This window comes from Eucyclogobius newberryi, unplaced genomic scaffold (assembly GCF_026437365.1).
Source record: "Eucyclogobius newberryi isolate DKJ021-1_F unplaced genomic scaffold, fEucNew1.0.hap1 SCAF_15, whole genome shotgun sequence".
Classification (NCBI taxonomy): domain Eukaryota; kingdom Metazoa; phylum Chordata; class Actinopteri; order Gobiiformes; family Gobiidae; genus Eucyclogobius; species Eucyclogobius newberryi.
Window position 1 is genome coordinate 2,303,113 of NW_027315779.1, and position 24,759 is coordinate 2,327,871.

General features: G+C 46.7%; 2 protein-coding genes across 3 annotated transcripts in view; both read left to right on the forward strand.

The window, feature by feature from the left end:
• The window catches only part of LOC140360496 (NEDD4 family-interacting protein 1-like), a 115,411-nt gene that overhangs the window by 66,286 nt on the left and 24,366 nt on the right, over positions 1–24,759 (forward strand). The window lies entirely within an intron of this gene.
• Positions 313–23,528, forward strand: rnf14 (ring finger protein 14). Its single transcript, XM_072445698.1, has 9 exons — positions 313–381; positions 9,127–9,285; positions 9,898–10,028; positions 10,953–11,121; positions 13,024–13,394; positions 15,793–16,021; positions 17,036–17,208; positions 17,300–17,430; positions 22,198–23,528. Exons 2-9 carry the CDS (start codon positions 9,135–9,137, stop codon positions 22,262–22,264), a joined length of 1,422 nt encoding a protein of 473 aa, XP_072301799.1. The 5' UTR covers positions 313–381; positions 9,127–9,134; the 3' UTR covers positions 22,265–23,528.

A 24,759-nucleotide genomic window follows, 5' to 3' on the forward strand; every position in this document is an offset into this window, starting at 1 on the left:
TTTTACTGATAAAAAATATGAATTGTAAGTTATTCTTGATTGTGAAAACATTGGACATGATGGCCAAGTTGTTGACGTTATACATTATGATTATGCAGAACATACAGTGCATTAAAGCCTCTGGTCTGGCAACACAGGTGCAGAGTGCAGCTACATGCAGTTCTAACTATAATATAAGTCTGTCCCAGCTTAAGAAATGCACTAAATACATTCCTTATACACACACCGTTTAAAGTGTGTGTAATTGCTTCCATTTGGATAAACTTTATACTGTAATAATTCATTGATCAGATTTTGCGCTGGAAATTCGCTCCTGAACCTGGCAACGCACGTCACGTCACGTCATGATCCACGCAGCGTTGCTAACTCTGGGACCTCAGGGTAAGAAATGTGTTATTAACGACATCATAATGACAGTTTCACGGTTCTAACATCAGGTCCTGGTTCTTCAGCTGCATTAAAGTCAAATAAACTACAACACGATCATTTTAAACGCTTATGTAGCCGTTGTTTACATGTGTTTATTGCTACAGCTAACTTAGCTCAAGCTATTTTTATTACTCATTTACTAGTTTGACAACTTCTGGCATCGCTTGTGTTTGTTGTAACTCAGCTAAAGCTTTTGATATGAAATCCACCTTTCCATTTAGTTCATAAACATGTGCTTATAATAGTTTTGGGGGGTTGTCGGTCTCTTCTGACTTAGCTCGTTAGCAAATCTGACGTTTAATTACTGCACTTTACATCATCCTGTTCTTTTCATATTCCTGTTTGTTTTAGGCGACATTTTGTGGACTTTTCACCTTTCAAAAGATCATATTTTGTTGTGAATAGTGTATTTATTTGGCAACGCCACATTTCCCACTCTGAAACTCGTGGATAGACCCTTGGAATCTTGACAGGATTTGTATGTTTTATTGGACAAATACAGAAATGTTGAACCCATATATTTGTTGTCATTTTAATCATATGTGTCCTGATTTATGCTCCATCTACTTACCTTTAGTGTGACACTCGTGCAATACTCAGACGCAATAATGTCATATTCATGTTCTTAGAACTGCTGTAAATAAGAGTGTTTACTTTACCACTATGATTATTATTATTTTGTCCTATGTTAGCTTATTTAAGATAAGATATTCCTTTATTGTCCCACATGGGGAAATTTCATAGATTTCAAATTCATATTTATATATTTTTATTTTTATTTCTATTTTTTTTAATTTTTTTTTTTCAATTTAATTTGTTTTCTTTCTTCTCTCTATTCCGTATTAAGAATATGAGAGGTTCTGTACATAGGAGTTTTGTTTATAAGAGTTTTTTTCTATTAAAGGCGCAATGGACGATTTTGAGAACGCAGGCGGAAGTGCGCATGCGCACTCTCCCGTGCGGACTGATACAACACACACGTGGGTTTGTTAATTAGCGCAACGGAGCGCATCGCGTCTCTCGTCTCCGTAGATTTCCGTCTTCTTCTGCGTCAGCTCGAACTCACTCATCAGTCTTCACTCTGGATCACATTTACCACTGCGGGTCCACCACGTCACACACAGACTGCTCTCTGCGCGGAGCTGACTCGTACCACTGCGGGTCCACCACCGTCACACACAGACTGCTCTCTGCGCGGAGCTGACTCGTACCACTGCGGGTCCACCACGTCACACACAGACTGCTCTCTGCGCGGAGCTGACTCGTACCACTGCGGGTCCACCACCGTCACACACAGACTGCTCTCTGCGCGGAGCTGACTCGTACCACTGCGGGTCCACCACCGTCACACACAGACTGCTCTCTGCGCGGAGCTGACTCGTACCACTGCGGGTCCACCACCGTCACACACAGACTGCTTCTGCGCGGAGCTGACTCGTACCACTGCGGGTCCACCACCGTCACACACAGACTGCTCTCTGCGCGGAGCTGACTCGTACCACTGCGGGTCCACCACCGTCGCACACAGACTGCTCTCTGCGCGGATCTGACTCGTACCACTGCGGGTCCACCACCGTCACACACAGACTGCTCTCTGCGCAGAGCTGCTGTTGTTGTTGTTGTTGTTGTTGTTTTATGGCGGTTGGCATCCAAGTGTTGCATTACCGCCAGACTTTATTCCTCAGACTTTTCGTAGTCCTCAGACTGTCGTAGTCCGTAAAAGTACTCCTTCCATTGCTTTGGTGTTACAAAGCCCATGAGGTCATGATGTGTCTTTGTGACTTGTCGTAGAATAGTTGTTGTTGTTTCAGAGTCCGACCGGCTTTATTCCAGGGAGACTCTTCTTCATCTTCCTCTCCTTCTTTGACGTTCGGTGCTTCCACCGTACAGCTTTATTCTTTAGGCTTCATTCTATAGGCTTTAATATTTCCACTGATGTCGCTGCTTGGTAGCCGCGCGTCTACGAGACTGGGCGAGGACAGGAGACCACCCCCACCCCCATCTCGTCACTCTGATCACTCTGACTCCCCAAAAGCAGACCCCCATCACTCCGACTCCCATCCAGCGCCCCTAGCCCGTTCTCCATATCTGCCCCATCAAGCTCCTTTGTTCCAAGGAATCTCCCTGCAGCTCCAGCAATGATCCCGATCCTTCCAGTTCCGCCCCGAGCCTGAGCAGCACAGTTTACAACATCCACCATAAAGAGCACAAAATCCTCTCTATCCACAACCAGGGCACTCCCATTAATTCTGGAACCTGCACACCCGGGACCTCCACCCCCGAAACCCCCACACCTCTTGGGAGCCATGCTGGCCTTTCTCATTTCGCCCTGGCTGGGAGCAGCGCTGGCTCCTCTCTCTGTATTTACTCTAAACTCGTTACTTGAAGCTTTCTTGACTGCATCTGCATAGGATATACCTTGAGAGACCTTTATTTTATGCACCTCAGCAGCTCTTTTGCTAAACCTGCATCCCCCGTAGGCAGAGCTATGTTCTTCCCCACAGTTACAGCACTTCAGTTTTGCTCCCACGTCACACTTCCCATACTCGTGATCTCCTGCACATTTACCACATCTTTGCCTCCCTCTACAGACCGCTGCAATATGCCCAAAGCGCTGGCACTTAAAGCAACGCAGGGGCGGTGGAACATATGGCCTAACGTCATGGCACATGAACCCAATGAACACCTTACTAGGCAGGCACCTCCCTTCAAGTGTTACCATTACCGACAAGCTGTCACATCTTACCCCAGACCGGGTCACCTTCAACCGCCTAGCGTCCACCACCGCAGCTCCAGTCAAATTCTCCTTAACTTCATCCACAGACGTCGCCGTAGGGACACCTACGATAACTCCTCTGACCGTGTTTCTTTCAGCATCAGACACAAGAATGTCCTTTCCACCCAGACGTTTAGTTCCAATCGCCTTCCGTTGCTGAGCCGCGTCCTTGCACACGACCAGCAGCGAGCCATCTCTAAGGACACTCGCACTCTTGATCACTCCCTCAGCTACAGTTAGGCTCTTTGACAATGCCACTGAATTCCACTCCTTAAAGGATGCACTATCCTGTGCAAGCTTTATGATCACCTTACAGTCTCTGCTCTCACTCCGGATATCAATAGCTTCAGCCTCATCCTGCTGCTCATTCCCAGAACCCTCGGACGAGCTAAGGGACTTTTTACATTTCCGGTGTTCATTGGGTTCATGTGCCATGACGTTAGGCCATATGTTCCACCGCCCCTGCGTTGCTTTAAGTGCCAGCGCTTTGGGCATATTGCAGCGGTCTGTAGAGGGAGGCAAAGATGTGGTAAATGTGCAGGAGATCACGAGTATGGGAAGTGTGACGTGGGAGCAAAACTGAAGTGCTGTAACTGTGGGGAAGAACATAGCTCTGCCTACGGGGGATGCAGGTTTAGCAAAAGAGCTGCTGAGGTGCATAAAATAAAGGTCTCTCAAGGTATATCCTATGCAGATGCAGTCAAGAAAGTTTCAAGTAACGAGTTTAGAGTAAATACAGAGAGAGGAGCCAGTGCTGCTCCCAGCCAGGGCGAAATGAGAGAGGCCAGCGTGGCTCCCAAGAGGTGTGAAGGTTTCAAGAGTGGAGGTCCCAAGTGTGCAGGTTCCAGAATTAATGAGAATACCCTGGTTGTGGATAGAGAGGATTTTGTACTCTTTATGGTGGATGTTGTAAACTGTGCTGCTCAGACTCAAAGCAGAACTGAAAGGATCAGGATCATTGCTAAAGCTGCAGGGAGATTACTTGGAACAAAGGAGCTTGATTGGGCAGATATAGAAAACAGGCTAAAGGCGCTAAATGGGAGTCGGAGTGATGGGGGTCTGCTTTTGGGGAGTCAGGGTGATCAGAGTGACGAGATGGGGGTGGGGGTGGTCTCCTGTCCTCGTCCAGTTGTTGTTGTTGTTGTTGTTGTTTTATGGCGGTTGGCATCCGAGTGTTGCATTACCGCCAGACTTTATTCCTCAGACGTTTCGTAGTCCTCAGACTCTGTCGTAGTCCGTAAAAGTACTCCTCCCATTGCTTTGGCGTTACAAAGCCCATGAGGTCATGATGTGTTTTTGTGACTAGAATAGTTGTTGTGTCAGAGACCAACCGGCTTTATTCCAGGGAGACTCTTCTTCACCTTCCTCGCCCTCTTTGACGTTCGGTGCTTTGGAAGTACAAAGCCCATGAGATCATGCACCGGTCCCCATATCATAGCGGGTCCCACCCCCATCATTCAGACAAACCAACTCCCTTTGATTGATAAAACCCTCTACCACCTGCCCATACCTATCGGTACCACTACCGCCCCACAAAGCGCTATGCGCATTAAAATCCCCACACCACACAGCCTTTCCCCGAACATCCTTACCGATACTATGTAAGGACTCTAACGTTACCTCACCACACGGATTATAAAGGTTAACCACAGTAACAGCTTCACCACCCAGCCAGACCCTCACCGCCAGGGCCTCCGGCGCTTTACACACACTGACAACAACGTAATTTAGGTCATCTCGGACAAACACAGCCACACCTCCGCCTCTACCCTGCTCCCTATCATTCCTAACACACACATACCCTTGTATCCCAAAACCCCACCTAGGTCGTAACCAAGTCTCCTGCACGCACATAACGTGAGGCTTGTTCAACAAGGTAGAGACAAAATGCTTAAATTCCTGGCCATTAGCACGAAGACTACGCGCATTCCATTGCAAGACAACCACCGCCATTGAGAGACCTTTATTTTATGCACCTCAGCAGCTCTTTTGCTAAACCTGCATCCCCCGTAGGCAGAGCTATGTTCTTCCCCACAGTTACAGCACTTCAGTTTTGCTCCCACGTCACACTTCCCATACTCGTGATCTCCTGCACATTTACCACATCTTTGCCTCCCTCTACAGACCGCTGTAATATGCCCAAAGCGCTGGCACTTAAAGCAACGCAGGGGCGGTGGAACATATGGCCTAACGTCATGGCACATGAACCCAATGAACACCTTACTAGGCAGGCACTTCCCTTCAAGTGTTACCATTACCGACAAGCTGTCACATCTTACCCCAGACCGGGTCACCTTCAACCGCCTAGCGTCCACCACCTTAGCTCCAGTCAACTTCTCCTTAACTTCATCCACAGACGTCGCCGTAGGGACACCTACGATAACTCCTCTGACCGTGTTTCTTACAGCATCAGACACAAGAATGTCCTTTCCACCCAGACGTTTAGTTCCAATCGCCTTCCGTTGCTGAGCCGCGTCCTTGCACACGACCAGCAGCGAGCCATCTCTAAGGACACTCGCACTCTTGATCACTCCCACAGCTACAGTTAGGCTCTTTGACAATGCCACTGAATTCCACTCCTTAAAGGATGCACTATCCTGTGCAAGCTTTATGATCAGCGATGGAAGGAGTTCTTTTACGGACTACGACAGTCTGAGGAATAAAGTCTGGCGGTAATGCAACACTTGGATGCCAACCGCCATAAAACAACAACAACAACCTTACAGTCTCTGCTCTCACCCCGGATATCAATAGCTTCAGCCTCATCCTGCTGCTCATTCCCAGAACCCTCGGACGAGCTAAGGGACTTTTTACGTTTCCGGGCACGTGCAGCCAGAAAAGGCTGCTCCTCCACGCCGTCCAGAACGTCTTCGACCACCGATCCACTCTCCTCCGCCATCTCCCGTCTCTCCAGACCGGAGACTAGCCAAACTTGTTGCCAAGTGTTAGATTGTTGTTGTTGTTGTTGTTGTTGTTTTATGGCGGTTGGCATCCGATTACCGCCAGACAGAAGATGCCATTCGTATCGCGGCGTTTATGTGTCACTGTCTTCAAAGCGCATGGAATCAAAGCGGAAAGGAATGGAACGCACGCTCTTTCTATGGTGGCATGAGCGGCCGGTGGCAGAGCAAGTTCAAAAGTTAGATTCAAAAAGTCAAGAGGAGAGACAAAGGAGGCGAGTTTATTTGTAGAACACAATTCAAAGTGCTTCACAGGAACAAAAGGCATTCAAATCACAAAGACATGACAGAAATCACAAAAGAGTTTAAGACAAAACAGATGAGTGTAAAGAAGATCCTTTCAGTCACATGCACAGCTAAACAAAACTGTTAGCTTAGATTTGAACATTGTCAGAGAAGAACCTGTCTCACATCTTCAGGAAGAATGTTCCCCATGTTTAGTCCTGACTCTGGCACCAGCAGGAGGCCGTTCCATGTTTAGTCCTGACTCTGGCACCAGCAGGAGGCCGGTCCATGTTTAGTCCTGACTCTGGCACCAGCAGGAGGCCGGTCCATGTTTAGTCCTGACTCTGGCACCAGCAGGAGGCAGGTCCATGTTTAGTCCTGACTCTGGCACCAGCAGGAGGCCGTTCCATGTTTAGTCCTGACTCTGGCACCAGCAGGAGGCCGGTCCATGTTTAGTCCTGACTCTGGCACCAGCAGGAGGCCGGTCCATGTTTAGTCCTGACTCTGGCACCAGCAGTAGGTCGGTCCATGTTTAGTCCTGACTCTGGCACCAGCAGGAGGCCGGTCCATGTTTAGTCCTGACTCTGGCACCAGCAGGAGGCCGGTCCATGTTCAGTCCTGACTCTGGCACCAGCAGGAGGCCGGTCCATGTTCAGTCCTGACTCTGGCACCAGCAGGAGGCCGGTCCATGTTTAGTCCTGACTCTGGCACCAGCAGGAGGCCGGTCCGTGTTTAGTCCTGACTCTGGCACCAGCAGGAGGTCAGTCCATGTTTAGTCCTGACTCTGGCACCAGCAGGAGGCCGGTCCATGTTTAGTCCTGACTCTGGCACCAGCAGGAGGCCGGTCCATGTTCAGTCCTGACTCTGGCACCAGCAGGAGGCCGGTCCAGGTTTAGTCCTGACTCTGGCCCCAGCAGGAGGCCGGTCCATGTTTAGTCCTGACTCTGGCACCAGCAGGAGGCCGGTCCATGTTTAGTCCTGACTCTGACACCAGCAGGAGGCCGGTCCATGTTTAGTCCTGACTCTGACACCAGCAGGAGGCCGGTCCAGGTTTAGTCCTGACTCTGGCACCAGCAGGAGGCCGGTCCATGTTTAGTCCTGACTCTGGCACCAGCAGGAGGCCGGTCCATGTTTAGTCCTGACTCTGGCACCAGCAGGAGGCCGGTCCATGTTTAGTCCTGACTCTGGCACCAGCAGGAGGCCGGTCCATGTTTAGTCCTGACTCTTACACCAGCAGGAGGCCGGTCCATGTTCAGTCCTGACTCTGGCACCAGCAGGAGGCCGGTCCATGTTTAGTCCTGACTCTGGCACCAGCAGGAGGCCGGTCCATGTTTAGTCCTGACTCTGGCACCAGCAGGAGGCCGGTCCATGTTTAGTCCTGACTCTGGCACCAGCAGGAGGCCGGTTCATGTTTAGTCCTGACTCTGGCACCAGCAGGAGGCAGGTCCATGTTCAGTCCTCACTCTGGCACCAGCAGGAGGCCGGTCCGTGTTTAGTCCTGACTCTGGCACCAGCAGGAGGCCGGTCCGTGTTTAGTCCTGACTCTGGCACCAGCAGGAGGCCGGTCCGTGTTTAGTCCTGACTCTGGCACCAGCAGGAGGCCGGTCCAGGTTTAGTCCTGACTCTGGCACCAGCAGGAGGCCGGTCCGTGTTTAGTCCTGACTCTGGCACCAGCAGGAGGCCGGTCCGTGTTTAGTCCTGACTCTGGCACCAGCAGAAGGCCGGTCCATGTTTAGTCCTGACTCTGGCACCAGCAGGAGGCCGGTCCATGTTTAGTCCTGACTCTGGGCACCAGCAGGAGGCCGGTCCATGTTTAGTCCTGACTCTGGCACCAGCAGGAGGCCGGTCCATGTTTAGTCCTGACTCTGGCACCAGCAGGAGGCCGGTCCATGTTTAGTCCTGACTCTGGCACCAGCAGTAGAGACAGAGGAGAGATGGAGGAAGGACAGAGGAGGGACAGAGGAAGGACAGAGGAGGGACCGAGGAAGGACAGAGGAGGGACAGATGAAGGACAGAGGAGGGACCGAGGAAGGAAAGAGGAGGGACAGATGAAGGACAGAGGAGGGACAGAAGAAGGACAGAGGAGAGACAGAGGAAGGACAGAGGAAGGACAGAGGAAGGACAGAGGAAGGACAGAGGAAGGACAGAGGAGGGACATATGAAGGACAGATGAAGGACAGATGAAGGACAGATGAAGGACAGATGAAGGACAGAGGAAGGACAGAGGAGGGACAGAAGTAGGACAGAGGAGGGACAGAAGAAGGACAGAGGAAGGAAAGAGGAGAGACAGAGGAAGGACAGTTGCTCAAGCCACGTGTCATGCATAATGTGCGCACATTTCTCCAAATGTCTCGCGTCCTCCCCAAGCGGGCGCGCCCCCCGCTTTGAGAAGCTCTGAGTTCATGCGTTAGTTCATCCTGACTTTATCGTGCCCTCGTCTATAAACCTTTCCCATCCAAAAGATATAATTTTTAATTGTTTAATTGTTGATAAATAGAGTTTACACTGTGTACTTCAAAAATATACTTTTAGTGAAACTCAATTTTCAAGCAATAAAATAGTTCATCACCAATAATTATTTATCCATCCTTCGTGACGGAAAATCAAACAAATGGAAGTGAAAACTGTTGCTCATCTTCCTTCTCCAGAATGTGGAACGTTTTAAAAGGCCAACGTTTGCCTTTCGCTCGTCATTTCATTTCCACTTGAACATGTTTTGTGTTTTGTGTTTGGCAGGAAGGTAAATGTCTGAGGATAAGGAGTCGCAGGAGGACGAGCTGCTTGCTTTGGCGAGTATCTACGATGAAGAGGAGTTTCGCAGGGCCGAAGCTGCACAAGGAGGAGAGGTTCAGGTCTGCGTGGAGCTGCCAACAGACTTCAAAGTAGTCACAAAAGGTATCGCATTATCAGCTTTATCTGCGTGTTAATAATGCGTATTAATACCGTATTTTCCGGACTATAAGTCGCACCAGCCAAAAAATGCATAATAGAGAATAAAAAAACATATATAAGTTGCACTGGAGTATGAAATGCAGTTGCAAGTGTGAAAATAACAAATAATATCACATATAAGTCGCTCCGGAGTATAATTATAAATATAAGTATAAGTCGCACCCCGGCCAAAACTATGAAAAAAGGTGTGACTTATAGTCCGGAAAATACGGTAAAACACAAATTGTACCCGTTTGTCATTTTGGGTCATTGCTGTTCGGTTTGAGTCGTAAAACATCATCTCTCAACACATGTTTGGAGTCTCTGTACAGACCAGAGAGCAATTTTTCAATACTAAATCTGTTGAGTTATTTTAATCGTTGATTCGTTGCAATTAATCAATTCATAAATAAAATAAAATAAACTAGACCAGGGCTGTGTAAGGTTTTAACCCTGACTAAACCACGAGAAGTCCTGAACCTGCAGAGCCGAGTTCAACAATCTGACCCCAATTCTAACACAAACTGAACAGTATTAATCCATTGTAACTGTATTTTATAAATGTTTGTGTGGCAGGAGACAAGCAGACTGAATACAATGTCAGCTTCCTGCCTCCTCTGGTGTTCAACTTTGAGCTTCCTGAAGATTATCCGTCCACGTCTCCACCGCACTACACGCTTGGCTCCAAATGGATGACGAGAGCACAGGTACATGTTCTATTTGTTTGTTTTATTATTGCTCCCTGTTCTTATTGTCCATATAATACGACCTTGTAGAGACATTTATCTTCAGGCTCTGAAGTTGGAACGATTACAAAGCCAGGACTGTCTCAAACGCATTTTTATTGAGCTTAAGATATGTTGTAAAAGTACTACCGTATTTTTTTGCACATACACATAGTTTACATAGTTTTTTTTACAAGCGACTTATACTTCGGAGCGACTTATGTGTGATATTATTTGTGATTTTCACACTGGAAACCGCATTTCACGTGTTGATTATTTTCACTGACAACCACAAGAGGGCGCTCTAGGCTGTCGCACTGGAGTATGAAATGCGCTTGCAAGTGTGAAAATAACAAATTATAGCACATATAAGTCGCTCCGAAGTATAAATATAAGTATAAGTCGCAGAAGAAGAATCTGCACTTCCTCTTCCTCTGGAGTTTGTGGAGTTGTTTAGAAGTGACACAGAGGAAGAAGAATTCAATGGATTTAGTGATTTGGGGTCAAACTGATGCTTTGGTAAACTTGTTAGCATGTTCTTTATGCTATAGTTATCTGAATAACTGTTCATATGTTACGTTAACATACCAGACACTTACCACAGTTCTGTCTGTGCCTCATGTAGCTGAAGGTGTTAGCGTTAGCATACGTACACCTATTCACCATGTTCTCTCATCTGTTATTATTTTAAACTGCATTTCAAGATGAAACGTCTGTTCTTGGTTTCCCCCAAATTTCCCCCAAAAATGCGACTTCTGCATTTTTTGGCTGGTGCGACTTATACTCCAGAGCGATGTATAATCTGGAAAATACAGCACTTAAATTGATCTGGCCAGAGAACACAAATGGACAGGTTTTCTCTTGTAGCACAGTTGTGGAGAGACTTTTACCATTACCTCTCCTCAGATGAGCGCCCTCTGCAGGCGTCTGGACGACCTGTGGGAGGAGAACCAGGGCTGTGTCATTCTCTTCACCTGGATTCAGTTTCTTAAAGAGGAGGCGCTGGACTTCCTCTGCATCACGTCGCCGCTGGAGGTCCACAGGGCAAAGTCCAGCGGCAAGAAATGTGAGCCAGGTACGTTTCCACATGCTCGCCGACGTCGGAGCGAAACAGGCGGCTGTTCTTGGTTTAGCATTTTGTCTGAGTGTTTAAAATATAAACGTCAGAATAATTCAATGTTTATTACAATCCATTGTTTTAAAAGGTTCACATTATGCACATTCTAAGCGCGTCTCAGAGCATTAACAAAACATGCATTAAATCACTCAGACATGACAGAAATCACAAAACAGTTGAAGATATAAAAGAGAAGAGTGCAAAGAAAATCCTTTCAGTCACATGCACAGCTGAACAAAACTGTTTTAGCCTAGATTTGAACATTGTTAGAGTAGAACCTGTCTCTCACCAGCAGGAGGCCGGTCCATGTTTAGTCCTGACTCTGGCACCAGCAGGAGGCCGGTCCATGTTTAGTCCTGACTCTGGCACCAGCAGGAGGCCGGTCCATGTTTAGTCCTGACTCTGGCACCAGCAGGAGGCCGGTCCATGTTTAGTCCTGACTCTGGGCACCAGCAGGAGGCCGGTCCATGTTTAGTCCTGACTCTGGCACCAGCAGGAGGCCGGTCCATGTTTAGTCCTGACTCTGGCACCAGCAGGAGGCCGGTCCATGTTTAGTCCTGACTCTGGCACCAGCAGGAGGCCGGTCCATGTTTAGTCCTGACTCTGGCACCAGCAGGAGGCCGGTCCATGTTTAGTCCTCAGAATCCGAGATGGTTCATATGGCACTAACATGTCTGAGATGTACTTTGGTGCTAGGCCATGGAGAGACTTGTACACAAGCAGAGCTGCTTTAAAGTCTCTTCTCTGAGCCACAGGGGGCAGTGCAGAGACCTGAGAACAGGACTAATGTGATCAACAGTGTGTTCACATGTTTTATTTTCCATACTAACACTGGACATTCTGTTTTCAGATTAAATGCAGTTTTAGTGCCGTCTAACGTCGTCATGTCTAACGTCTTCATGTCTAACGTCGTCATGTCTAACGTCGTCATGTCTAACGTCTTCATGTCTAACGTCGTCATGTCTAACGTCGTCATGTCTAACGTCTTCATGTCTAACGTCGTCATGTCTAACGTCGTCATGTCTAACGTCTTCATGTCTAACGTCGTCATGTCTAACGTCTTCATGTCTAACGTCTTCATGTCTAACGTCGTCATGTCTAACGTCTTCATGTCTAACGTCGTCATGTCTAACGTCTTCATGTCTAACGTCTTCATGTCTAACGTCGTCATGTCTAACGTCGTCATGTCTAACGTCGTCATGTCTAACGTCTTCATGTCTAACGTCGTCATGTCTAACGTCGTCATGTCTAACGTCTTCATGTCTAACGTCGTCATGTCTAACGTCTTCATGTCTAACGTCTTCATGTCTAACGTCTTCATGTCTAACGTCTTCATGTCTAACGTCGTCATGTCTAACGTCTTCATGTCTAACGTCTTCATGTCTAACGTCTTCATGTCTAACGTCTTCATGTCTAACGTCGTCATGTCTAACGTCTTCATGTCTAACGTCGTCATGTCTAACGTCGTCATGTCTAACGTCTTCATGTCTAACGTCTTCATGTCTAACGTCGTCATGTCTAACGTCTTCATGTCTAACGTCTTCATGTCTAACGTCTTCATGTCTAACGTCTTCATGTCTAACGTCGTCATGTCTAACGTCGTCATGTCTAACGTCGTCATGTCTAACGTCGTCATGTCTAACGTCGTCATGTCTAACGTCGTCATGTCTAACGTCTTCATGTCTAACGTCGTCATGTCTAACGTCGTCATGTCTAACGTCTTCATGTCTAACGTCGTCATGTCTAACGTCTTCATGTCTAACGTCTTCATGTCTAACGTCGTCATGTCTAACGTCTTCATGTCTAACGTCGTCATGTCTAACGTCTTCATGTCTAACGTCTTCATGTCTAATGTCTCAGTTTCAGAAAAGCGAGAAGAGAAACACGGCGACGTGAAGAAACCCCCCTCCGACCCCTCGTCCTGCGCCTCGTCCGCGGCCCCCCTCGACCCGCGCGCCGTCGCCCTGTCGGACCCTCGCGCGGAGCTCCTGCCTCAGCTCCTGGACCACGACGAGGCCCAGCGCCAGAGGCTGTTCGATGGGAAGGTGTTCGGCTGCGGCATCTGCTTCGGCGAGAAGGCGGGCGCGGCCTGCCTGTGCTTCAAAGAGTGCCAACACGTGTACTGCAACTCCTGCATGAGCGAGTACTTTCAGATCCAGATCAAAGACGGAAACGTCCAGTGCCTTAACTGCCCCGAGCCCAAATGCACCTCTGTTGCCACGCCCCTGCAGGTAAACAGGGCGGGGCCATTTTACTGATATGTGTTTGTGATTAAATGTATGTTTTAATAATAGGATTCTGTTCAAAGTTCACGGTTTAAACGCCGTCTGGAGAATTGAAGTAGTCCTTTAAACTGACAAACTAATGTCTACAGAGCTCGTCGTTATTGTACACAATAAAACTGCATAATTTATCGTTTATGGAAGAAATTATGGGACTTCCAAATTCCATTTAAATTGCAATTTGCAAGTTAAGTCATGCAAATAAGTCATGAATAAAATGTTCCACGTTTTTATTGGAATATAGTTAGTTAGTTGCAGTGTTGATCATCGTTTTTAGCCAGTATTGCAATATCACTACTTGTATGCTGTATTGTACAGCCTAGTATTGCTAGTATCGCCTTTATCTGCAGTACGACCTCTCGGAGGTACTCGAAAGTACTTTGAGACCTTTCAGACGTACCGCTGAAGTACTTTGAGACCTCTCGGATGTACCGCTGAAGTACTTTGAAACCTCACAGACGTACCGCTGAAGTACTTTGAGACCTCTCGGATGTACCGCTGAAGTACTTTGAAACCTCACAGACGTACCGCTGAAGTACTTTGAGACCTCTCGGATGTACCGCTGAAGTACTTTGAAACCTCACAGACGTACCGCCGAAGTACTTTGAGACCTCACAGACGTACCTCTGAAGTACTTTGAGACCTCTCAGACGTACCGCTGAAGTACTTTGAAACCTCACAGACGTACCGCCGAAGTACTTTGAGACCTCACAGACGTACCTCTGAAGTACTTTGAGACCTCTCAGACGTACCGCTGAAGTACTTTGAAACCTCACAGACGTACCGCCGAAGTACTTTGAGACCTCTCAGACGTACCGCTGAAGTACTTTGAGACCTCACAGACGTACCTCTGAAGTACTTTGAGACCTCTCTGACGTACCTCTGAAGTACTTTGAGACCTCTCAGACGTACCTCTGAAGTACTTTGAGACCTCTTGGACGTATCGCTAAAGTACTTTGAGACCTCACAGACGTACCTCTGAAGTACTTTGAGACCTCTTGGACGTATCGCTAAAGTACTTTGAGACCTCACAGACGTACCGCTGAAGTACTTTGAGACCTTTTGGACGTACCGCTGAAGTACTTTGAGACCTCACAGACGTACCTCTGAAGTACTTTGAGACCTCACAGACGTATCGCTGAAGTACTTTGAAACCTCACAGACGTACCGCTGAAGTACTTTGAAACCTCACAGACGTACCTCTGAAGTTCTTTGAGACCTTTCAGACGTACCGCTGAAGTACTTTGAGACCTTTCAGACGTACCGCTGAAGTACTTTGAGACCTCTCAGACGTACCTCTGAAGTACTTTGAGACCTCTCAGACGTACCTCTGAAGTACTTTGAGACCTCTTGGACGTACCTCTGAAGTACTTTGAGACCTCTTGGAAGTATCGCTAAAGTACTTTGAGACCTCACAGACGTACCTCTGAAGTACTTTGAGACTTTCTCAGACGTACCTCTGAAGTAAATGGTCACAAATGGTCACACCCCAAGTACTCTGAAGACGTACCTCTGAAGTACTTTGAGACCTCTCAGATGTACCGCTGAAGTACTTTGAAACCTCACAGACGTACCGCTGAAGTACTTTGAGACCTCACAGACGTACCTCTGAAGTACTTTGAGACCTCTCGGACGTACCTCTGAAGTACTTTGAGACCTCTCAGACGTACCTCTGAAGTACTTTGAGACCTCTCGGACGTACCTCTGAAGTACTTTGAGACCTCTTGGACGTATCGCTAAAGTACTTTGAGACCTCACAGACGTACCGCTGAAGTACTTTGAGACCTTTTGGACGTACCGCTGAAGTACTTTGAGACCTCACAGACGTACCTCTGAAGTACTTTGAGACCTCACAGACGTATCGCTGAAGTACTTTGAAACCTCACAGACGTACCGCTGAAGTACTTTGAAACCTCACAGACGTACCGCTGAAGTACTTTGAAACCTCACAGACGTACCTCTGAAGTACTTTGAGACCTTTCAGACGTACCGCTGAAGTACTTTGAGACCTTTCAGACGTACCGCTGAAGTACTTTGAGACCTTTCAGATGTACCGCTGAAGTACTTTGAGACCTCTCAGACGTACCTCTGAAGTACTTTGAGACCTCTTGGACGTACCTCTGAAGTACTTTGAGACCTCTTGGAAGTATCGCTAAAGTACTTTGAGACCTCACAGACGTACCTCTGAAGTACTTTGAGACTTTCTCAGACGTACCTCTGAAGTAAATGGTCATAAATGGTCACACCCCAAGTACTCTGAAGACGTACCTCTGAAGTACTTTGAGACCTCTCAGATGTACCGCTGAAGTACTTTGAAGTACTTTGAAGGACTCTTGGTCTTTGGCAGGTGAAGCATCTGGTGGGTGAGGAGCTGTTCGTGCGTTACGACCGGCTGCTGCTTCAGTCCACGCTGGACCTCATGGCCGACGTGGTTTACTGCCCCCGGGTGTCGTGTGGGACGCCCGTGATGGTGGAGCCCGACTCCACCATGGGCATCTGCTCCGGGTGCCAGTACGCCTTCTGCACGCTCTGTAAGATGGGCTACCACGGGGTCTCGCACTGCAAACTGCCCACAGGTAAAACACACTGCGGGTTTTTTAATGATGTTCAGGCATTTATGATGTTCTGAAGAATTTGAATATTGAGTGCATCATTTATAGTAAAAACTCCCACCAAAAACGTACAAATAAGTTTATGATGTGATATTTCATTACATTTTTGAATACATTTCTGTTGAATTTGCAGAATATCGTGAATTTTGTTAAAGGGATTTATATACATTTATATAATATACATTTTGTTTCTCTGGAGTCTGCATGTTCTCCCCGTGTTACCGTGGGTTCTCTCCGGGTTCTCCGGCTCCTCCCACCGTCCAAAGACATGCATGTGTTAGGTAAAAATTGGTAACTCTAAATTGGCCCTAGTGAATGATTGTGAGAGTGAACTGTCTGTAATGTCTATGTCTCTGTGTTGGCCCTGCGACAAGTTGGCCACTGTCCAGGGTGTACCCCGCCTAAGGCCCGAAGTCACTGGGATAGGCTCCAGTCACCCGCGACCCCGAAAGGGAACAAGCGGTAGAAAATGGATGGATGGATGGACATTTTGTTTCTAATTTTGTCTCAAATTTAGCTTTCGCTGCAAAAATAATAATCAATATTTAAAATGGCTTGAATTAAGTTTATTTGCAACACTTTAAAATACGGTAAGTTTCCGTAGTAAACTATTCCTTAGGCATTTATAAGTACAAAGAAACAAGAAATCGTTTATATACAGGCCGAAGCCACAGGTGCCCACGAGAACCGGGGGCCCGCGGGGCAGCGCGAGAGTGCAGGGCAGCGGCCACCCGCGGGGCAGCTCGACAGAGGGGACCTACTGTCTCTACTGTCCCCTCTGTCCCTACTGTCCCCTCTGTCCCTACTGTCCCCTCTAGCCTCTGCTAGATTGCCCCCTGGTGGCCATTAGCCAGCAAAAATCTATAAATTAGCTGTTTATGAACACACGTTTTTTGTCAATGTTTTAATTATAATTCAAGGTATTATAAAGTAAATCTATTTATAAAGCAAAGTTCCAAATACACTGTTCCCCCCCAGAGGAGCTTCGGGACCTCAGGGACGAGTACTTGGCGGCAACCGCGGATGGGAAGAAGTTCATGGAGATGAGGTTTGGTAAAAAGGTGATTCAGAGAGCGGTGGAAGAGTCGTTCAGCCGCGACTGGCTCAGCGAGAACTGCAAGAACTGTCCTCGCTGTGGCACCAACATACAGGTACACACACACACACACACACACACATACACACACACACACACACATACACACACATATATTTCTCAGTTTGTCGTCTCTTGTGTTGTAGAAAGTGGATGGTTGTAATAAGATGACGTGCACGTCGTGTAAGCAGTACTTCTGCTGGCTGTGTATGGGAGTGCTGAGCCGAGGAAACCCCTACAGTCACTTCAACAACCCAGAGCTCCCCTGCTTCAATCAGTGAGTTTTCTCTTCAAAAGCCCAATGAAACCAGCTCTCTTCAACTACCGTATCTTCTACACTATAAGGCGCACTGGATTATAAGGCGCACTGTTAATGAAGGGTCGATTTTCGATCATTTTTCATATATAAGGCGCACCGGACTATAAGGCGCATTAAGCGAAACAAAACGTGTACCACACAAAATCGCTTCGAGGTCATTAAACACAACCAGAATTCATCCATATATAAGGTGCACTGGATTATAAAGCGCACTGTCGTTTTTTGGAGAAAATTAAAGGCTTTTAAGTGCGCCTTATAGTGTGGAAAATACGGTAGTAACTACAGTGGCCGACTACAACATGAGAACATTTAAATATCCAATCAATCCTTTCTTTTGAGCTCTGTAAACCTTCATATAAAACAGCGACGCACAAAAGGCTCAAACTAACAATGAAATAACCACTAAAACCCAATTATTCAGTTATTCACGCGCTAATTAAACATTGTGTCTTTGTGTTCAATGTATTTCTCTGTAGCATCAAAACAGTCATAAAAGGAATGAAAGTTTTTTCCATTAAAGATAATGTTGTAAATGTGCTCATTTTAACTAAAAGGTTCCTGGTCTCACTGGGAAATAACACCAAAAAAATCCCCAAATCCACAGTTCCTACTCCGTGCAAACTTAAAAAAGTACCAGGAACTAAAAAAGGTTCCTACACTGGTAAAAAGACCTATTGTGTAAAGAGCCGACTGTGTAAAGAGCCGACTGTGTAAAGAGCCGACTGTGTAAAGAGAGCCGACTGTGTAAAGAGTCGACTGTGTAAAGAGTCGACTGTGTAAAGAGAGCCGACTGTGTAAAGAGCCGACTGTGTAAAGAGAGCCGACTGTGTAAAGAGCCGACTGTGTAAAGAGCCGACCGTGTAAAGAGCCGACTGTGTAAAGAGCCGACCGTGTAAAGAGCCGACCGTGTAAAGAGCCGACCGTGTAAAGAGCCGACCGTGTAAAGAGCCGACCGTGTAAAGAGCCGACCGTGTAAAGAGAGCCGACCGTGTAAAGAGCCGACTGTGTAAAGAGAGCTGACTGTGTAAAGAGCCGACTGTGTAAAGAGCCGACCGTGTAAAGAGCCGACCGTGTAAAGAGCCGACCGTGTAAAGAGCCGACCGTGTAAAGAGCCGACCGTGTAAAGAGCCGACCGTGTAAAGAGCCGACTGTGTAAAGAGAGCCGACTGTGTAAAGAGTCGACTGTGTAAAGAGTCGACTGTGTAAAGAGAGCCGACTGTGTAAAGAGCCGACTGTGTAAAGAGAGCCGACTGTGTAAAGAGCCGACTGTGTAAAGAGCCGACCGTGTAAAGAGCCGACCGTGTAAAGAGCCGACCGTGTAAAGAGCCGACCGTGTAAAGAGCCGACCGTGTAAAGAGAGCCGACTGTGTAAAGAGCCGACTGTGTAAAGAGCCGACCGTGTAAAGAGCCGACCGTGTAAAGAGCCGACCGTGTAAAGAGCCGACCGTGTAAAGAGCCGACCGTGTAAAGAGCCGACCGTGTAAAGAGAGCTGACCGTGTAAAGAGCCGACTGTGTAAAGAGAGCTGACTGTGTAAAGAGCCGACCGTGTAAAGAGCCGACCGTGTAAAGAGCCGACCGTGTAAAGAGCCGACCGTGTAAAGAGCCGACCGTGTAAAGAGCCGACCGTGTAAAGAGCCGACCGTGTAAAGAGAGCCGACCGTGTAAAGAGCCGACCGTGTAAAGAGCCGACCGTGTAAAGAGAGCCGACCGTGTAAAGAGCCGACCGTGTAAAGAGCCGACCGTGTAAAGAGAGCCGACCGTGTAAAGAGCCGACCGTGTAAAGAGAACCGACCGTGTAAAGAGCCGACCGTGTAAAGAGAGCCGACCGTGTAAAGAGAGCCGACCGTGTAAAGAGAACCGACCGTGTAAAGAGCCGACCGTGTAAAGAGAACCGACCGTGTAAAGAGCCGACCGTGTAAAGAGCCGACCGTGTAAAGAGCCGACCGTGTAAAGAGCCGACCGTGTAAAGAGCCGACCGTGTAAAGAGAGCCGACCGTGTAAAGAGCCGACCGTGTAAAGAGAACCGACCGTGTAAAGAGCCGACCGTGTAAAGAGAGCCGACCGTGTAAAGAGAACCGACCGTGTAAAGAGCCGACCGTGTAAAGAGAGCCGACCGTGTAAAGAGAACCGACCGTGTAAAGAGCCGACCGTGTAAAGAGAACCGACCGTGTAAAGAGTCGACCGTGTAAAGAGTCGACTGTGTAAAGAGTCGACTGTGTAAAGAGAGCCGACTGTGTAAAGAGCCGACTGTGTAAAGAGCCGACCGTGTAAAGAGCCGACCGTGTAAAGAGCCGACCGTGTAAAGAGCCGACCGTGTAAAGAGAGCCGACTGTGTAAAGAGCCGACTGTGTAAAGAGCCGACCGTGTAAAGAGAACCGACCGTGTAAAGAGCCGACCGTGTAAAGAGCCGACTGTGTAAAGAGCCGACTGTGTAAAGAGAGCCGACTGTGTAAAGAGTCGACTGTGTAAAGAGTCGACTGTGTAAAGAGAGCCGACTGTGTAAAGAGTCGACTGTGTAAAGAGTCGACTGTGTAAAGAGAGCCGACTGTGTAAAGAGTCGACTGTGTAAAGAGAGCCGACTGTGTAAAGAGCCGACTGTGTAAAGAGAGCCGACCGTGTAAAGAGCCGACCGTGTAAAGAGAGCCGACCGTGTAAAGAGCCGACCGTGTAAAGAGCCGACCGTGTAAAGAGAGCCGACCGTGTAAAGAGCCGACCGTGTAAAGAGAACCGACCGTGTAAAGAGCCGACCGTGTAAAGAGAGCCGACCGTGTAAAGAGAACCGACCGTGTAAAGAGCCAACCGTGTAAAGAGAACCGACCGTGTAAAGAGCCGACCGTGTAAAGAGCCGACCGTGTAAAGAGCCGACCGTGTAAAGAGCCGACCGTGTAAAGAGAGCCGACCGTGTAAAGAGCCGACCGTGTAAAGAGCCGACCGTGTAAAGAGCCGACCGTGTAAAGAGCCGACCGTGTAAAGAGCCGACCGTGTAAAGAGAGCCGACCGTGTAAAGAGCCGACTGTGTAAAGAGAGCTGACTGTGTAAAGAGCCGACTGTGTAAAGAGCCGACCGTGTAAAGAGCCGACCGTGTAAAGAGCCGACCGTGTAAAGAGCCGACCGTGTAAAGAGCCGACCGTGTAAAGAGAGCCGACCGTGTAAAGAGCCGACCGTGTAAAGAGCCGACCGTGTAAAGAGAGCCGACCGTGTAAAGAGCCGACCGTGTAAAGAGCCGACCGTGTAAAGAGAGCCGACCGTGTAAAGAGCCGACCGTGTAAAGAGAACCGACCGTGTAAAGAGCCGACCGTGTAAAGAGAGCCGACCGTGTAAAGAGAACCGACCGTGTAAAGAGCCGACCGTGTAAAGAGCCGACCGTGTAAAGAGCCGACCGTGTAAAGAGCCGACCGTGTAAAGAGCCGACCGTGTAAAGAGAGCCGACCGTGTAAAGAGCCGACCGTGTAAAGAGAACCGACCGTGTAAAGAGAGCCGACCGTGTAAAGAGAGCCGACCGTGTAAAGAGAACCGACCGTGTAAAGAGCCGACCGTGTAAAGAGAGCCGACCGTGTAAAGAGCCGACCGTGTAAAGAGAACCGACCGTGTAAAGAGAACCGACCGTGTAAAGAGCCGACCGTGTAAAGAGCCGACCGTGTAAAGAGCCGACCGTGTAAAGAGCCGACCGTGTAAAGAGAGCCGACCGTGTAAAGAGCCGACCGTGTAAAGAGAACCGACCGTGTAAAGAGCCGACCGTGTAAAGAGAGCCGACCGTGTAAAGAGAACCGACCGTGTAAAGAGCGCCGACCGTGTAAAGAGCCGACCGTGTAAAGAGAACCGACCGTGTAAAGAGCCGACCGTGTAAAGAGAACCGACCGTGTAAAGAGTCGACTGTGTAAAGAGTCGACTGTGTAAAGAGTCGACTGGCTAAAATGGAAGTGACTAACTGTAAAAACAATTCGATGAGAGTGGAAGCGATACACTTGACTCTATTTTAAGTCTAGACGTCGAGCAGCTTATTTACTCTTGTTTACTACTTGTTTACTACTCGTTTACGCACAACAAACGCGTGGGAATCTGCAACGCTTCGATTTTGGTCCGGCCTCCCTTTTCACGTGACAAAGAGCTCCTTGTTCTCTGAAGCCGTTCTCTTCATGAAAACGCTGGAACTGTAGTTTCCCGGTTTTCAGAGCACAAAAAGAAAATAAATAGGCGCCGCGTCGCTGCCGAACGAGCGCTAATGATAAGATAAGATATTCCTTTATTGTCCACACATGGGGAAATTTCATTGTAATGATAATAATAATGAGATGATGTCTTTATAATTGCATATTTCACATCAGTAGCGGCTTTACAATGCTTGTATTTGTACTTTTTAACGGCTTGTATTTCAGTCTTTGTTGGGTCAAATAATGTGACGCAGAAATGATAAAAAAGGCTAAAAATCACTTATTTCGTGATGTGAAAGTGGCTCTCCAGAGAAAACCCCCCAGAAAATCTAAATTTGCAAGTTACTTTCCAAAAATTTAAGCCCAAAGTCGCTATAAAGACACCGACTTGACAAGTCTTGGTTTCTTTGGGGACAATTCTTTGTATATTTTTACTGAGGATACAATTTTATGAAGTGCATTTTGCTTTTAAGTCAATTATGTTAAATGTTATGTCAATTATATGTAGAGGCGCTCTCACACACACACACACACACCACTATCTAAACAACCGTCACTTTGTTCTTTTCCCAGATTATTTTTTGGCGTGGATCCGGACGACGACGACGACGACGAGTTTTTCAGCGACGACGAGGACTAGCCAGTGCAGTAAATGTTCCTTAACGCTCTGTTTTAAATGCACTTTATCGCACCAAACCAACACTGTGGCTGCGGCCGTCGCTCTCTGTCGCACAGAAACGCACACCAAATACTCCAAATCTACAGGGCTCGGCACAAAGGAAACGCACGCGCGACGCAATCCCTGTTTTGTTCTTGTCACGCACAAACCACCATTCAGTTGTTTTTCTGTTTGAAGAGGCGCTTTTTGACACGCTTCCACTCCGTTTGGTCAGCCTCTGTCACGATCTGAGTGAGTGACAGGCGGTTTTAACCAATCAGATGGCAGCGTCGCCCCGCAGGACAAGAAAAACGCCTTTAGTTACCTCAAAACGACCGTCAAATTCAAACGAATCGTGACGTTCGAGGTTACGCAGATGACGTCACAGCCTGGGAGCACGGGAGCCGGTGGTGAGTGATGAGATGTTCTCCTGTAAACGCTTAAGACGCATGTAAAGTGTGAAAAAGCTGCTACAGGCGAATGACGTGTTAAAAAAAATGCTGCAACTTTGCAAAATATTTACTCTGTATCTGACATCATAAAGAAAATCCAGTCACCAGTTTTAGAAAACCAGATAAACAACAGGAACGCTCACATTTACCGCTGACACAGACCTGTAACTCCGACTGCTGTTTGCTAACTGAGCCCTGCGCAGTCGGCGGAACGACGACGAGATACTATTTTCACACTACGTTTTGCCGCGTAAAGTCAATTTCAAAGCGTTTTTGAATTAATAATGTCAGTGCATAACTTCTATAGAAAGTAAATGTATATTACAATGTCATATGGCCCAAACCCAATTACTAATCACATTCACAAAAGGAAAATCGCTTTTCCCCGCTTTTTTACAACTACATTTACATCATTGAATCGACGCTGCCATAAACTTGTAATAATGGTTTACCACTTGACACTGGCTGCAGGTAATATATTTGACTTCAGCTCTAGGTCACAAATTCCATATCCGTTTAGTTGTTTTTGAATATTCTTTGGGACCGTAATTCATGCTGGTCCGTCAGTTGCCAAAATGTCTCATAAATTATACATTATTTTTCTGTATTTTTCTTCGAACCGCAACTATACGTATTTTTGTTTCAATAGTAATGTTTGTTTTGGACATTTTTCACACAAACCTGGTACATATGAATGGACAAAATGAATGGTTTCAGTTCGTGTTCAACAATCGACTTCATAAACTTCATGTTAAGACAGAACACAGTTGAATAAAAGTGACTAAAGAACCCTTTTTATTTGTATTTATTATTGCAAATTTCAACAATGGTGTTTATTTTATGTTATTTTATATTTTATTTCTCTTTTTGGAGTAAATATTCGATTACAATTTCTCGTTCTCTACGTCCATAAATCTTCTTTTTCTTTGTCTTCCTCTGTTTTATCTTTTAATAACTGTTCTTCCTTCATACACGTCCAAACTATTTTAATCTCGTCATGTTTTTCAACACAATTTAGTGTTTTGGAGGCATATTCTGGGATTTTAAATATAATAAATATATTTATAATGTTAAATAGAGACGGGAAAGGCAGATGTTTAAAGGTGCACTCTGTAATATTGAAACACAGAAATGCCAGTAAAACATAAAATCACGAGGTGCAACAGATGAATACTAATAAAACGATAATGAAGCATAGAAGTTATTTATTTAACCCTCTAAAACTTAAATCTAACCGTAAGAAAAGGTACACGCGTTAAATATTTAGCCACAAAATATATTGCTCCACTTGGACCCCAGGAAGAATAGTCTTTGCTTATGTAAAGACCAATGAAATTAAATAAAATTGAATAAAATTAAATTAAATACAAGTAATAAAATTAAGTCTAATTGAATCAAATAAAATTAAGTCAAATCAAATAAAATTAAGTCAAATTTAAGTCAAGTCAAATAAAATTCTGTCATCTGTCCTTTTCCTCTGTATCTACTGCGTTGTATCAATGAAATTTCCCCATGTGTGGACAATAAAGGATTATCTTATCTTATAAAATTAAGTCAAATAAAATTAAAATATCTTTCTATCCAAAGTTAAACGTCTGAAAAGTTCATAAAACTGCAGAAATATCACCTTTACAACAAGTTTACAACATCATATTTTCTATTTTTTAACATATATACGTCTTATTATTGATGCTGTATTTAAAGATGGTTTTATCCTTTATTTGTATTCCGATATGTATTACGTTTTAACTGGTCCGCATGTGGCCCCCTGATTCGTTGAGGCCCTACACATTTGCTCAGTTTGCTTACGCCACTTTGTTCTTGCATTTGAAACGTTACATTTCCACAATCAGGTGTAATTTGACCCATATTTGCCCCTTAAAACCAGAAGTCGGGCGGCTCCACAAAGAGACACAGAAACAACACAACACTATAGTAACAAAAGGTCTGAAAAGCAGAGTTGCTGACGCGGGACATCCCTTTAAACGCCCCCCCCCCCCCCCGCCGAGCGTCCCTCGCCCCCCT